The sequence below is a fragment of the Mesoplodon bidens genome (genome assembly GCF_964165515.1).
Source record: "Mesoplodon bidens genome assembly, chromosome: 1".
Classification (NCBI taxonomy): Eukaryota; Metazoa; Chordata; class Mammalia; order Artiodactyla; family Ziphiidae; genus Mesoplodon; species Mesoplodon bidens.
This window is the reverse complement of record NC_138176.1, coordinates 117982320-117998735: the sequence shown is the minus strand read 5'-3', so window position 1 is coordinate 117998735 and position 16416 is coordinate 117982320. Positions and strand designations below refer to the sequence as shown.

General features: G+C 57.0%; 2 protein-coding genes across 17 annotated transcripts in view; both read right to left on the bottom strand.

The window, feature by feature from the left end:
- Positions 1-15609, bottom strand: part of RET (ret proto-oncogene) — a gene marked incomplete at both ends in the record, with an annotated part of 58799 nt that extends 43190 nt beyond the window's left edge. For all 16 annotated transcript variants that reach the window (XM_081231028.1, XM_081231036.1, XM_081231037.1 and 13 more), the window contains one exon: positions 15543-15609. In XM_081231028.1, coding sequence (XP_081087154.1) covers positions 15543-15609 — 67 coding nt within the window. The remainder of the gene's footprint in view (positions 1-15542) is intronic.
- The window catches only part of ZNF25 (zinc finger protein 25), a 418016-nt gene that overhangs the window by 14429 nt on the left and 387171 nt on the right, over positions 1-16416 (bottom strand). The gene's annotated exons all lie outside the window — the stretch shown is intronic.

Below are 16416 nucleotides of genomic sequence, written 5' to 3'. Positions count from 1 at the left end.
GCCTCTGGGCTGAGGACTGCCACGTTCACCAGCCCTGACCTCCTCCCGAGTGCTAGACGCACCTCTACCAACCTGCTCCATCCTCTCCCTTGTCTCAGTCCAGCTTAGAGACCCACACAGCCTCCCCACCCCAGTCTAGGCACCATGCACCTCAGACTCGCTCTGAGACCTTGCCTCTTCCATCCCTTACACCAGCCCACAGACTGCCCTCTGCCACCCCCCGCCCAAGCTGCTGTGAACCTTCACCTCATTCACCTGGACAACACCATGGTGCCAACCAGTCTCCCTGAGCCCACTCTTGACCCCATAGGCCACTTGCCCCAGAGCAGTCAGGGTTAGTCAAATCACATCACCCTCTGCCTGAAAGAACTGTCTGATAGAACAAACTAATAAGTGAACCAATGAATGAATCAAGGAAGGAACAAACTGATACATAAGTGGTTTCATGAACACATGTGGGTAACAGTTGGGCACATTTGGGAAATGGCCAGAATTGGGGATAGGAAAGGGGGTGGGGCCAGGGAGGTGGTTCAGATCAGATCAGACTTAGCTATGACACTCTGGCTTGGTCTGGGAGCCACAGGTGGATGGTCAGCAGCAGGATGAGCTGGATGGAGCCTCGTGGATGCCCCTCCTGTGCTCACAAGGCTCTCGTGGGGCACACAGCACCCTTTAGCGCACTAGCCGCCTTAGTGAGGCCAGCAGTTGATGTTGAGCAAACAGCCATGAGAAGAGCTGAGCACAAAATCACTGACCCTGGCTCAGGAAATGACATACTGGTAACTGAGGAACACTGTCACTGGGAGACGTTAGGCAGAACATGTGTGCTCATTCACACATGTGCACGTGCACACACACACACACACGTGTGCACTCTCAGGCAGGGTCACCCTGCAGTATGTTCACACACCCTGTAATCTTGATGCTTTGTCCCAGCTGGAGGCTGGCTTTGCAAGGGATTGTAATGTACTTTTGCTCTTAGGAAAAAAGCACAGATCGGGGAAGGCTCTACTGAAAATAATGAATTTGGGGGTAAAGAGGATCCTAGTTTTTAAAATTCATTGTGGTAAAATACACATAACATAACTTACCATCTTAACCATTAAGTGTACATTTCAGTGTCATTAAAATAAATTCACATTGTTTTTCAACCATCACCACCATCCATCTCCAGAACTCTTTCATCTTGCAAAACTGAAACTCTACACCCATTAAACACTAACTCCCATTCCCCACCTTCCTCCAGCCCCTGGCAACCAACATGTGACATTTTGTCTCTGAATCTGACTATTCCAGGTACCTCATATGAGTGGAATCATACAGCATTTGGCTTTTTGTCACTGGCTTAATTTCATTTACCATAATGTCCTCAAGGTTTTTCTATGTTGTAGCATGTATCAGAATTTCCTTCCTTTCTTAAGGTTGAATAGTATTCTGTTGTATGGATATACCACATTTGGTTTATCCACTCATCCACTGATTGACAGTTGGGTTGCTTCCACCTTTTAGCTATTGCGAATAATTCTGCTATGTACAGGGGCATACAAATATCACTTTGAGACCTTGATTTTCAGTGTATACTCAGAAGTGGAATTGCTGGATCATATGGTAATCTTATTTTTAATTTTTTGAAGAACTTTCACGCTGTTTTTCACAGTGGCTGCACCATTATACATTGCCACCAACAGTGAATAAGGGTTCTAATTTCTCCACATCCTTGCCAACACTTGTGATTTGCCATTTTTTTAACAGCTTTTTTGGAGTATAATTGCTTTACAATGGTGTGTTAGTTTCTTCTTTATAACAAAGTGAATTAGCTATACATATACATATATCCCCATATCTCTTCCTTCTTGTGTCTCCCTCCCACCCTCCCTATCCCACCCCTCTAGGTGGTCACAAAGCACCGAGCTGATCTCCCTGTGCTATGTGGCTGCTTCCCACTAGCTATCTATTTTACTTCTGGCAGTATATATAAGTCCATGCCACTCTCTCACTTCGTCCCAGTTTATCCTTCCCCCTCCCCATGTCCTCAAGTCCATTCTCTACGTCTGTGTCTTTATTCCTGTCCTGCCCCTAGGTTCTTCATAACCTTTTTTTTTTCTTTAGATTCCATATGTATGTGTTAGCATATGGTATTTGTTTTTCTCTTTCTGACTTATTACTTCACTCTGTATGACAGACTTTAGGTCCATCCGCCTCATTACAAATAACTCAATTTCATTGCCATTTTTTTGGACAGTAGCTAACCTAATGGGTGTGTGGTTATATCACACTGTGGGTTTGATTTTCATTTCCCTAATGATCAGTAATGTTGAGCATCTTTTCATGTGCTTATTGGCTACTTCTTCTCTGGAGAAATGTCTGTTCAAGTGTTTTGCCCAATTTTTTTTAAAGTCTTTATTGAATTTGTTACAATATTCCTTCTGTTTTGTGTTTTGGTTTTTTGGCAGCGAGGCATGTGGGATCTTAGCTCCCCAACCAGGGATGGAACCTGCACCCCCTGCATTGGAAGGTGAAGTCTTAACCAGTGGACTGCCAGGGAAGTCCCGTTTTGCCCATTTTTGAATTGGGCTTGGTTGTTGTTGTTGAGTTGTAGTTCTTTATATGTTCTGGATAGTAACCTTTTATCAGATAGCTGATTTACAAATATTTTCTCCCAATTCACAGGCTGCCTTCACTTTGTTGACTGTGTCCTTTGATGTTTTAAATTTTGATGCAACACAATTTATCTTTTTTTTTCTTTTGTTGCCTGTGCTTTGGTGTCATGTATGTTTTAAAGATGCGCCCCCAACTCTTCCTTTAGAACCGAGTAAGAAGAGAACCAGTAAATTCTTGGCTCCATCTGGCATCCCACCCACGCTGCCCTGGCTGCCTGCCACCAGCCAGGTAAATGCCTGTGCCCTGCAGGTTTCTGCTGTGGTTCCTGCCTTGGCTCACAGCACCACAGTACCCAGGTACAGGAGAGACCTGAATGGCTGAGGGGCTCACCATCTACTGGGAGAGGGCACACACAAGCCTGGCCATGTGGGCCCACCCTTAGTGCCAGAGTCCCAGGGGTCCTCCATTTCCAATAGGCACTGACACTGCAGATGCTGGGGCATGCGCCCCCGACTCTAACTGCCTCAGCGCACACAGTGGGCACAGTGCCCAGGGGCCCACACAAATGTTATAGTTTATGTTAAAGTCAGAAGGAAGAAAAAATGTAATAATAAGGACTGTGTAATAATAAAGCAGCCTGGATTATATTTGTCTTTATATTAATAGTCATGAAATATAATCCTACTTTTTCATGGGGAAAGGGGCCCACAGAGGTCACAGGGCCTGAACCCACAGTCAGTAGTCATGACGTGGCCCTGGCCCTGGCTCTCCCCACAGAGAAGGTGGAGCCCAGTCCCAGACCAGCTGAGTTTGGCTCAGAGCCCTTCCCTCTGCCTGTGTGGCCACACCTCCTCCCCACACGTGCCAAGGTGCCAACCCCAGAAGTCCTGTGTGGCCACTCAGTGCACCCTGCCCAACAACTCAATTTCCTCCTGCCTTCTCTGCACCCGGGGTTCAGAGGGCTCCCGGCCTCCCACCTGCCCCGGGCAGCCACCACACACACCTGTTCCCAGGTGTCTTTCCGAGCCCTTTGCTGGGCTTCCTGTGCCCGGCCCGATGCCCACAGCCTTGGCCTGCAGGTCCCGCTGTGGTACCCTGGCTCTGGGCCTCGTGCTCACTCTTCCCAGCCTTGCCCACAACCCCCGGGTACGTGGTCCCCCACCCCGTCTTCTCTCCTGGGCAAGCCCTTGCCCAGCTCAGCCCTCTCCCCGCATTCCCCCAGCCATGCTGGCTTTTCTCCCCTTCACTCCCAGAGCACCGACCTGATGCTAAAAGAAGCAGAGACTGTAAAGACTCACAGGGCCAGCACTGGGCCTGTCTTGCTCACCGCTGCATCCCCACAACCTTGCCTGATGCCTGGCACAGAGGAGGTGTGAAGGGAAGGCCTGGGTGGGCTCTAGTAAGTTGACAGTCCACAGGAAGCTCACCTTTTTTTAAAAAAAAATAAATAAATTTATTTATTTATTTTTGGCTGCACTGGGTCTTTTGTTGCTGCTCACAGGCTTTCTCTAGTTGCGGCGAGCAGGGGCTACTCTTTGTTGTGGTGCGCGGTCTTCTCATTGCGGTGGCCTCTCTTGTTGCGGAGCACGGGCTCCAGGCATGCGGGCTTCAGTAGTTGTGGCTTGCGGACTCTAGAGCACAGGCTCAGTAGCTGTGGCCTGTGGGCTTAGTTGCTCCACGGCATGTGGGATCTTCCCGGACCAGGGCTCGAACCCGTGTCCCCTGCATTGGTAGGCGGATGCTCAACCACTGTGCCACCAGAGAAGCCCAGGCAGCTCACTTTGAGAGCCAGCTGCCTCTGTCCATGGGTGCCTGGCTCAGCTCAGCTGTACTCAGTCACAAGCCAATGCCTCCTGAGGGGGGAATCTGACAGCTTGTCCCAGTCCTGATGCTACGAATTGAAGCCTTTGTCTACAAAATCATCGAGAAAACTCTGGCCTCTGCAGGCATACCCAACAGATGGCCAGCTTAGTGCATACACTGGGTGCTCAGTAAATGCCAGGGCTATCTTCTGCCCTGATGCCCAATGACGACACCAGTCACCACTAGTGCAGCCTTGATTCCAGTCGTAAATTTCTTCTCCCCCAAATGCTGCCAGCAGCCCTCAGTGGGCAGCATGTGCCAGAGTGGCCACAAGTCTGAGTGGCCTTCCTGGTCTGGCCTGGGCACCCAGCAAGGGCCAGCTGCTTGGGCCCATACACAAGGAGGAACAAGCAGCCATCCTGGCACACACTGGGTGCCCAGGGCCCTCCACGTTCCTGAGAGCTCTGCCTGGTACAGAGCCCGCGCTCCTGCCTGCCTGTCTGGTTTGCGGCTTCACACACAGCACAGCTCTCCGGGCCCTTCCCACCATCATCCCTCCAGCCTGAGCCCTCTCTGTGTGGTCCGTGGTGGGGAGGGCAGGGGACCCCATGCGGGGGTGCAGTGTCTCCCCGGACACCCGTCTTCCTGGGCCCTGGCTGGACAGGGTGGCTGATGGCCTGTGAGAGCAGCTGGACGGAGGAGGAGAGACCTGAGGGCCAGCCCGTGCCTCAGAGGCACCACCAGCCGTGCACGCACAGGCACCCTCCTCCACACGTGCGAAAAGCTCTGCCTTGCACACCTTGCTTGAGCTCTCGCTGTAGACCTCACGTTCCCCATCCAACGCTGGGAAACACAATTCACCTCTTGCCCTCAGAGTGGAACCGCAACCAGGCCCCGGTCCCCTGACACCCCACCACGCCATGCACGCAGCCCTCTGCTGAGAGTGGGGAAGGTGTCAGGGCGAGGCTGGAGTTTGGGGGAGTGAGGCGTGTAGCCGAGGTCTGCAGCCCGGCCGCCAGCAGCCCAGACTCATCCCCAGCACACAAGCCCCAGCCTTCTGCTCCCAGAGGCCTGGAGCCCAGGCTGCACCCAGCACGTACCCGGGGCCACCACCCATGCTTCCCCACCCGCCCAGGCCAGATGCAGAGGCCTCGCTCAGATGATGGACACTCCGCCCAAATGTGATTTCCCAGCTGATGCCGAGTTAATCACCAGCCTCACTGGCAGTTCTTTCCGGCTTCTGTGCAAAGGAAACTGCCAATTAGGTTACAATTAATTTCTTACCCAGGGCAAGGCCTGGCTGGAAAAAGACTGGCCACCCAAGTGGCCTGCTGATGACTGTGTGCGGGTCACCAGGCTCTCTCGGCTCCAGGGCTCTTGTGCCCTGCAGCCCCAGCCAAGGGCGGGTGTGCCAGCCCCGGCTTGGGGCTGACGGGTCAGGACATCCCCAGCTTGGGCCCTGGTGCCACTGCTTGGGCAACCATCCCCCCTCACACCCAGCAGGGCACTGCAATTCAGACTTAAATCTGTCACCCCACCTATCTAGAGCTCCTCAAACAGAGGTGGTCCTGCCCATCTCTGCCCCTCCCCCAGCACCCTTCTCGCCCTTATTCAACATTAACCAGGGAGACTTCTACATTCTTCCCGAGAGGCCCTGTTCTAAGTGCTTCACGAACGTTGTCCCACTTAATCAACACATCTGCCAGAGCTAACGACGACAGCTGGAGGTAACAATGACAACTTTGTTTCCTGTCTTACAGAAGGGGAAACCAAGGCAGAGAAAGGCTACCTTGCCCGAGGCCACACAGAGAGTGCGCCAGGACTTAAGCCGAGGGTCCCGCCCAGCCCACAGTGTACGTGGCCACCAGGCTCCTCTGCTCGGTGACGGCCGTGCACACGTGTGCGGAAAAGCCAGGGCACCGTGACCTGGGACTCCGGGCCACCCACCCACCTGCTTGCTAACCAGGCGGAAAATGCAACCATAAATAACCATCCACAGCCTCCTCGAAAAGGCAGGAGTCCCTAAAAGCCCCTCATGTAAATTTGCTCTTTCACGTCTCAGTGAAAGAGGACGAAGGCCCCGGAAGGCATGACCAGGTGGCACTCAGCCAGCGCCCGCCTGACAGGGACAGACACAGACATGGCTGCTGTGTGCATGGGCGCCCACGGATGCTGGGGGCCTGACGTGCCCTTGCCCGCTGGACACAGAAGAGAGCCTTGAGGGTCCTTCACTCTGCCCCTGTCATATCCTAGTACCACCTTGAGAAGTGAGTCTAGATACAAAGGAGAGGTTTCAGTAGGACTTGCGGAAGCAGAGAGACAAGGGCAGAGGCAGGCCAGAGCCGGGCTCCTTCACTGCCTTGCTGTATGGCCAGCTCGTCATTCAGCCTCTCTGGGTCTGTTCCCAGCTGTGAACTGGGACAGGAACCCCTCCCTGGAAGCACTGCTGGGACTGAGCACCTGCTGGTAGAAGCCAGAGCCAGTTCTCCTTTCTCCCTCCCTGACTGTTGAATCAGACCTGCCTGGGCCCACAAAGGCTTCCTGCTAACCCTGGTCGAGGCCTTCCCACCCTGTGCTGGGCCCCAGCACTCATGCAGCTTCTGGGTGCAAGCTTCTGGGTGGCGGGCAGACGGCACTGCCTTGGTACGTTCTGCTGTCCTGGGAAAACGGCCTCAAGGGACTGGCAGCATGACATCACACAGTTGCAATTACGGTAATCAACTTACACCAGATCTGCCTGGTTATTTTTAGAGTCTGGACTGAGAGTTTAGCAAGACAGGGCAGCCCTGGGTTCCCCTGCTGCTGAGTCCCACCTTGTCAGGTGGGCAGGATGGGTCACTGGTTCCCAGAACCCCTCCCTTCCTCCCCACCCCCTGGGTCCTTCACAGGATGGTCTTTGGGCATTGGCACCTCACATACAAGATGTGACACCATTGCTTCTGGGACATTTGAGCTCAATGTGGCTTTAGGGTCTGGGTCTTCTGAGAATGTCCTCAGGGTCCCAGTGGGGTCATGGTGACTCAGCCCCCACAGAAGGACACTGGAGGAGGAACCCATGTCCTCTTCAAAAGGGACCTCCGGCTCAGACACTGAAATGTCTCTGGACAAAAACTGCTCTGCAACACTTGGTGGAAATTTGATAGAGGAAACTCAACAACAAAAAGACACACCCACCCAATTAAAACATGGGCAAAGGACCTGAATAGATACTTCTCCAAAGAAGATACAAACGGCCAAGAAGCACACAAAAGATGCTCAACATCACCAATAATTAAGGAAATGCAAATCAAAACCACATGAGACACCACTTTGTACCCAGTAGGATGGATACAATTTAAAAATATAAATAGAAAATAACAAGGATTGGTGAGGATGTGGTGAAATTGGAACCCTCACATACTGCTGGTGGGATTGTAAAATGTTTCAGTTGTTGTGGAAAACAGTTTGCTAGTTCCTCAAAAAATGAGACTTGGCATTACCATATGACTCAGCAATTCTACTCCAAAGTATACACCTAAGAGAACTGAAAACAGGGACTCAAACAGATATTTGCACATAAATGCTCACAGCAGCACTATTCACAAGAGCCCAAAGGTGTAAACAACCCAAACGCCCACCAAGAGATGAATGAATAAATAAATGTGATACATGCACGCGATGGGATATTGCTCAGCCTTAAAAGGAATGAAGTGCTGATACATACTACAATGTGGATGCACCTTGAAAACGTCAAACTAAGTAAAAGGAGTCTAACACAAAGGTCAATTTATAGCAAATATCCAAAATGGACAAGTCCATAGAGACAGACGCAGAGTGGCAGTTGCCAGGGGCTGGGGTGGGGAGACTAGGCAACACTGCCTAATGGGTATGGGGTTTCCTTTTGGGGGTGATGAAAATGTTCTGGAACTACACAGGGGTGATGCCTATGCAACACTGTGAATGTACTAAATGTCACCGAATTATTCACTTGAGGACAGTTAATTTTATGTTATGTTCTGGGCGTCAGCCTCCCTTGCAGAGAGAAGGACCCTGTGACAGACCAGCCCGTGGACATGGGCAAAGTGCCCCAGGCCCCTCCAGGCCTGGCTCCTCGGGGCTCTGTGTCCCTCCCCGTGCACACGGCCAGGTGTGGAGTGGCTGACAGGGGCAGGGGGGTGGGACACCACAAACAGGAGACAAACAGACTATGTTGAGATGCTGAGAGTGGGGGTTTCTGTCACCCCCAAGTACACAGTCACTCCTGCTCACAGATACAGGTGGGTGGGAGGCTGCAGAAGCAAAGATTCGAGAGGGTCCACAGTGGAGACTTTACAAGGCCCTGTGGAGTCACATGTGTGGTCCTGCTGGATGAGTCTCCTACAGAGACCACCCGCAGGTGCCCGTCTGACAAGGCTCAACCCCTCCCAGTGGCAAAGCTAGTGCCCACAGAGCTAAGTGCGTGTTAACCCTGCTTCCACAGCCGAGGAGACAGCGGGTGCTGCACCCACTTCATGGCTAAGTGGCGGCTGGAACGGAGCCCTGCTTCTCAACTCCATCCTTTCTCCTTCCCAGAAAGAAGAGAACAGACACCAGTGGACGGCCCACAGGCAATGCTGGAAGGGCAGGATGGGGGAGCAGGCAAGGAGAAAGCCCACCCAGGAGCTGCTCCCAGCTTCTGGGTCTTCCACCACTTCACTTTGTCTGTGTCTTTGGCTGTTTCAGAGGCAGGAAAGTTTGAGTAAGAAACTGAGTAAACTCCTTCCCTCCACTCGGACTCCCACCATCACTCTGTGTGCCCCAGGTCACCCCCCATTCACCCCGCTCTCAGGTCCTGGCACACAGAGTGCACGTCTTCCCAAGCATTTTCCAGGCTGTTAGTTAAAGTTTAGGAACTTACATTGTTCCTTTCCCCCTTTGTTAAGAGTGAGAACCCTCGGAATTTTCTGGCAATCTCATAGCCACATGGAAAGGGGGGGACTGCAACCAGTTTTCACGTCCACTGTCTTGCCAGGGGCTTTCTGATTGTTTTAGCAGCAGAACCCTTTCTCCAACCAGAGCGCAGGTCAGGGCCAGTGCTCAGGGCAGAGCTGGGAGCTTTGCCTCCCTCTCCCGGCCACCCTGCCCCTCAGGCACTTCTCTGGAGCCCAGGGCCCTGCGGAACCCAGACAGCAGCAGCTCATGTCAGAAGAGCGAAGGCTTAAGACTGCGATAAGGTGCGACCGCTGGTACCCGAATCTGGGAGGGGGGCTGGGGCCCCACGGGCATCTCCCCTGAGCAGGTCCCAGAACTGGTCCCTGCCTGCCAGAGCCCACCAGGCATCGCTGATGTCATGGAGAGCCTGCACCAGCTGGACCACCAGGTGGGCACACACCTGTGCAGGTGCACAGGTGACCTTTCTGCAGAGGTGCCCTGGCTGCTACACTCTGTGGAGCCACTCACAAGGCGAAAGCAAACAGAGGTGTTTGCTCGGGGCTGGCCACCTGCTCTCCTTGAGGGCCCAGGTGGCACCTGAACTGCCTCCCCCAAGGTCCCATTGGCGTCAATGCACCCACAACCATGCTTTCTTGGGGGTGCCAGCTCCAGTGGGGGAGGAGCTAAGGGAACAGTGGCACCTCGCTGCTGCTCTCACCGCCCCCCACCTTGCCCAGTGGACGGCTCAGAGGGCCACTGGCTTTACATCCTCCAGCCTCAGGGACAGAAGCGGGTCCCAGGGGCTCCCACAATTATATAGCTGTGAGGCCAGAGCTTGATGGAAGCCCAGGCGTCACCTGGCCCCAGAGCTCAGGGAAGGTGGACTGTGGGAGGGCCAGGCCGGGGGAGAAGGGCAGGATGAGGGTCCCGTCCATAGGGGCCCCCAGGTGTCCTGGAGCTGCAGCCCGAAGAGGGCCCCATCCTCTAAGGTCCTCTGAGGTGCAATGGAGCCCTGTCTCAGGAGTTACAGCCTCCCCTGAACCCCTAAACACGCCGCCACTCTCTGCTGCTCTGAGGCAGGGAGAGGAGAGCCGTGTGGGTTCTGGAGGCCTGAGGCTTCCCACCCCTTCAAGCCCCCCAGGAGCACCTTCCCCAGGCCACCCAGGTCACGGCCCTCAGAGGGACATCCTGGGCCTAGTCTCTCTGAGCCATACCAATGCCCCAGCCTTCCAGGGGCTAAGGACCCCCCACCCAGAAAGCATGGAAGATGGGCCCTTGAAAACCCAGGGGAGGCAAATGGGGGGGAGGGCGAAAGATGACCCCTGCTGCCATCACACCCCTGTGGCCCAGGGCCAGGAGGGCCACTTCCCTGCCTGGCTGCCCACCATCCCCTCCCACCCTACCCCTCAGCCGGCCTCCTGCCGTGTACCTCAGTCTGAAATCACACCCATACATTTGGGATAAGTGGCTGCTTAGGGCTTCCTTTACTGCCCATCTCTCCCTACAGGGAGACAGCTCTGAGGTCAAAGGGACCTTCCGTTGTCTCCCGGAGTGCATCCCTAGCCCCGAGAAGCTCCCCAGGCAGCAGGTGGTCCCTCGGGGCGTGTTTGTGGGCCCATCACTATTACTGTTATTGTTACTGTTGAGTCACTCAGAAAAACAACTGCAGAAACAAGAAGGAAGAAGAAGAAACGAGGAGGAGGAGAGGACGCCGGGGCTGGAGCCTGAACACTACGCCCACACAAGGAAGCGTCCTCTCCCACACCCATGGGAAGGGGGAGGGGTTCCACAGCCGAAATGTAGCCACTTCTGTAGGACAGAAGGCATCACTACTGTTTGGGGGGGGCACTTCTCCAGCTCTGCCTTTTTCCCAGTTGGGCACTTTCTTCTCCCAGTCTGTCCTGGAGCCCCGGGCAGGAGAGCCCTTTCTTGGACAAGGAGGCACAGTTGTACCCATGTGCCCTGAAGTCCAGCCCCTCCTCAGCACTGTAGCGTCTGTCAGGTTCTGGGTCCCCAGGTAGAGAGGGTGGGTGCAGGGACCACACACGCAGCCTACACCACCAGCACAGAGGCCTCTCTTCCTGCCACGCCAGAGGACACACGCCCCTCCCCTGGGGCTGGCTATGACCAGACCCCAGCTGGTGGCAGTTCCCGGACCTGCAGGACTCCCAGACATCAGCTAAAGCAGCGGTCCCGAGGGGCTCCTGATTCAGGTGCTGAAGCACAGTGGCACACTTCCCTCCCAGACCCGGGCCAGGCTGTCCCTAGGGCCCCTGGAGCCCCGAGCAGGACAGTCACCAGTGGGTGAGTGGGCTCAGGGCCACGTTCCTCTCCCAGGACCCCTCCTCAGCCCCACTCCTGGTCCCTACCACCACTGGCTCAGAGAAGGGGCTTGCTGAAAGCCAGAGGACTGGAGTGGGGAGACACAAAGTCCTCTCTATGGATTCAAGTTCACAGGCTGTGGGAGCCTCAGTTTCCTTACCTGTGAAATAGGAAAACAAGGCTACATCCCTCAGGGTTCCGGGAGGATACAGTGAGCTCGCAGACAGGCAGTGCTCAGCACAGGACCGGCAGGCCATGAGCCCCCTGGGGGTGGCTACTGCTGGCATCGGCCTTATCCAGTGAAGACCAGGGCATGGAGGAGTCCTCTCTCAGGTCACAGAGGTGGGAAGGCCTCAGGGGAAGCAGCAGCTTCCTGGCCCTCCCTTCCCCTTGGCACCCCATGCTCCAGTTTAAGAGATACCATAATTTTAAATTAGTTTTCTCCTCCCCTGGCTGAAAGGCCATTAGCTCCCCATTAGGTGAATGCATCCCATTTTCTTCACACCACCAAGGAAACAGTGATTTACTTAGCTGTCCCTAAAGCAATTCTGCAGAATAAAGGCAATTTTGCAATGGTCTTAATAAACTTCCCCATTTGCTTTCTGCTCACAGACCCCACCCTGAGGAGCCCACCAGCTGACCCAGCCCCTTGGTCCCTGAGTAGGTTGGACTCTGCTAGAGCCCAGGACAGCCAGTGTGGGACACAGGCAGCTCCCAGAGGCCAGAGGGGCTTAGTGGTCTGGGGCGGAGGAGAAAGAAGGTTGGGCCCAGGCAAGCCTGGTGAAGCAGGACACCACTCATCTCTGGCCAAAGAGGGAAGGGGCTGAAAGAGAGAGAAAGAAGTCAGCAGAGCAGCCTTCCTGGCTGAGGGGCTGCTCTGGCACTTGCTGGTCCAGGCAAAAGTGGCAAACGCAGGTCCAACAGCACAGGGGTGGGCCCAGCAGCCTGGAGAGGGGGCTGCTAAGTCATGGCCAGCTTTCCTTTCTTCAGTACCTGGGAGTGAGAGGCCCAGAGAGCGTGCACGCAGAGAGGGCAGGTCTTTCCTTGTGGCTAGAGGTGCTGAGCAAAAAGGGACCCAAGAAGCCAGGCCAGAAAGATGAGAGATGTGAGGCCTGGTGAGCAGCAGGAGGTCAGGGAGATGGTGATGGGCGAGGGGCCAGCCTGAGACATGCAGGGGGATCCCCAGAAGCCGGGGCTCAGTTTCTTCATCCATGCCACAGGGATGCCTGTACCTGCGCGGGAGCAGCAAAAGACCAGAAACTCTTCTAAGAACAACTTTTAGATGGAAGTTCTTTAGCTCTGGTTCCAGGATACCCAGGGTGGATGGTCTGTGCTCCTGAGTATGAGGGGGGAGGAGCAGGTGTCCCTGTGGGGGGACATATGTGGGGGTCCCAGCGTGTGTGAGTGGCAGAGAGAGGGGCTGGGTTCCCTGGGGGAGGGTGGAGTGTGAAGGGCCAAGCCACGCTGCGTGAGTGTGTGTGTGTCCACAGGACTCATGATCACATATCCTTGAGAAAGGGCAGGAGCGTGTCTTAGTGATGACCAAGAGTGAGTGTGAGTGTGTGAGCGTGGATTCAAGGGTGTGTGTGTGTGTGTGTGCGCCCGTGCGTGCACTCACACGGATACCAGCATGTGGGTGAGGAGTCCTGCCTTGCTCTGGGAGTCTGTGTCTGGGTTGGCACCTTTTTCTGAAGGTGTGTGCATTCACACACAATGAGAGTGTGTACACGTGGAGGGGGGCACACCGTGAGGGTCTGTTTATGCCCCGGGACCTTGCTCTGAGCATCCCTAGGCCCTCGAGCCCACCCCTGCCAGCCCTGGGGCAGTGCTGTTCCTTCCCCGGCCACTGCCTCTTCATCTGGTTGCCTCCCTACACCCCTATTGTCAGTCCCCCCCGGCACAGAAGAGAGCTTCCCGTCTGGGGAGGTGTCTGGGCCAGCACGGGAAGGCTTTCCTCCTCTGGAGACCCGGCCCATCCCCCAGGCAACAGGCCTGGCCACAGGAGGGCTGCGTCCACGAGAGGGCGCCCCGGAGCCGAGCTGCTCCCAGCCTGGTCGAGTCTGGGTGGGAGCGGCGGCCCAGCTCACTGCGAGCCAGGCTCAACCCAGCACTGCTGCTCCGGGTACAGGGTGCCCGCAGGCCTCTCCACGGGCCCCGCTGCCTCCTCTTGGGTGTCGCGGGGCCACCTCTCAACTCCCAGTGCCACCAATCGTGCTTTCTTGCTCATCCCATGGGAGGGTGGGTGAGGCAGGGGACTTGCTTTCCCTGGATTGGAGAGCCTTTCTCTGACCACCCAGCTCCGTGCGTCCAGGCTGTGGAGAAGCCACCTGCATTCCCGCCAAGTGTCACAGGCCGCCGTCGCACCCCTACCCCCCAACTCCAGCCCCCCACGGCCTCAGCTGGGCCCCCTGGCTAAGCGTGGGACAGGCACGGGAAATCCTCCACAAGCTTCTGCGGCTGCCCAGCGCGCCCTGGCTTCCGGCTCACACCTGATCACCCGCCCACAGCTACAAAGTTGCAACCCCGAGTTACAAGAGGTCTTCTGAACACCTTGTTTGTGTTTACTTCTGCCCTGCCTGCAGCCTCCTCCTGCCTGTTTTCCCCTCACAGCACCGGGACCCCCAGACTCCCGATGCTTTCCCCCATTCTTCCCCAGGTCAAAGAAAGGGTTTCTCCCCTGCCTTCCCTATGATGGGCTGGGGGCCCGTTCTTCAGTATCTGCCTCTTGGGCTCAAGATCCAGTCACACAAATGAAGCCTTGGGCAGGCCTGTGAACCCAGAGTCTGTGCAGGACCCAGGGCCAGACGCAGAGGACCACCATCTCTCCTGTTCCCAAAGGCCACAGGGAGAGAAAGCCCTTTGTAAGCAGTGGGGGAGGGTGGCCGGAGCTCCTCTCTCAGAGGGAAACTTGGTGCATACTGAGTACTGAAGAAGAGGAAGTCAAGGACAGTTCGAGGGAAACTAAAATTCGTGGTGTGTGGGCAGGGGGCGGGCAAAGATTCGACAGCCTCGGGGCTCACTCATCCCGTCAGGGTTTTGGGGGTGGAGGCAGTGACCAGCCTTTGCAAGGCCACATCTAATCCTCCCAGCACCGATGTTGGCGGCACACACCCCTACTCCACTCCAGGATGGTCAAAAGCGCTTGGTACAGGTCAGCCCAGGGCCGTCAAATGGTCCCAAAGGCCGCACCTTCAGGTGTCCCCCGCCTGGCATCAGCGCGGGACTCGGAAGCCGCGCGTGGGACTGGAGCCACGGCGGGCCCTCAGCCGGTTGCGCTGGGCCAGTTCGAGCGGGCCCTCGAGGGCAGCCTCCCTAGAAACCACAGCCTTTTGGGTTTTTTAAGGACTAGAGCGGCAAAAACGCACAAGGGAAAAGCAACCATTTTTCAAAACAGCAGATCCCCTCCGCATCCCGCGGCTAGCCAGGGTATCAGAGCTGGAGGAAGAATGCACCGACGTGTAGAGAGACAAGGAAACGAGGACGGAGCAATCTTTTACAGAAACACAACTCCTCCCCGCCCAAGTCGCTGACTTTCTAGGGCTACCTCACCCGCCCTCCCCCACCAGCACCGAAACGGCTACAATCTCCGTTCGGTTCGCTGCAAGACGCTGCTGTGGCGCGAGGCGCCACCAGGCTGGGGAGCGCGGCTGCGACAAGGGCCCTGGGCACCGACCCCGGCCGCCCGGCCCGCGTGCCGCTCCGACCCGAGTCCGGCTCCAGCCCGAGACCCGCCCAGCGCGCGGGGCCCGAGGCGCCCTGCCCACCACACCACCCAGCTCGCAGCCAAGCCGGGGCGGCCGGCAACTGCGCAGCCCGCTGCCCGCCGCAAACAGAAAGGCGTTTCCGAACGCGTCCACTCAGCCGCTCGGCGCGCGGTGCCAACTTCGCCTCGGCCGCTGCGGGCACCAGCCCCCGGCAGGACTCACCTTCGCCGAGCAGCGGCAGCAGCAGCAGCAACCGCAGCCCCACGGTGCCGGCCGTCGCCTTCGCCATCGCCGGTGCACGCTGGGGCCGCGGCGAGAGGGACGGTGGCTTGGGCTGGGGGTCTCGGCGGCGGGGTGCGGCGCTCAGCCGGGCTGCCCCATGCCCGGCCGGGACGCGACGGACGCGACGAACACTGCGAGCGCAAAGCGTCGGGGCGCGGGCTCCAGGGTCCTCGCCGCAGCTGCGCGCCGGGCTTCGGTCGCGGGACTGAGGCGAGGCGGCGCGGGGCGGGGCGGTGAGGGGGCGGGGCCCGGGTGCGGGCGGGGCCCCGGTGCGGGCGGGGTGCGGGAGTAAGGGCGGGGCACTGAGTACCCGCCCAGGCGATGCCTGGTGCGGTTCCCGCGGGGCGCGGTTTAGGAGACCAGTGCAGGACGCGGGGTGCGGGCCGGGCGGGGCGCGAGTAGGGGCGAGGTGCGGGACCTGGGGTACCGGCCCGCCAGCCGCAGCCCCAATCCTCGCACCTCCGCACGCACAGCCACTCTTCCTCACTCTATGCGCCCGTTCTCGGTCTGTGCGCTTCGACCTTCCCCGCCGCCCAGAGAGGGCAGGGAAACCACGGGGATGCGGGGGTGCGCCCGAGTGGACGTGGAGACGAGGCAGGCGCCCCGCCTCCAGGCTCCGGGCGCGGTGCGCATCCTCAGCCATTCCTCGGAGGGGGGAGGCGCGGTGGGAGCGCGGCCTCTCTTGGGGCCGGAGGAGGGAGGAGGGGAAGAGCCCGGGTGGGGGAAGGGGAACCTGGGCGCTTTCTGCGTGCGCCAGGGGTGAGCCTGGCCTGTGGCTTCCCATGTCCGCGGTCGCTCTAGGGGTGTCCTAGGG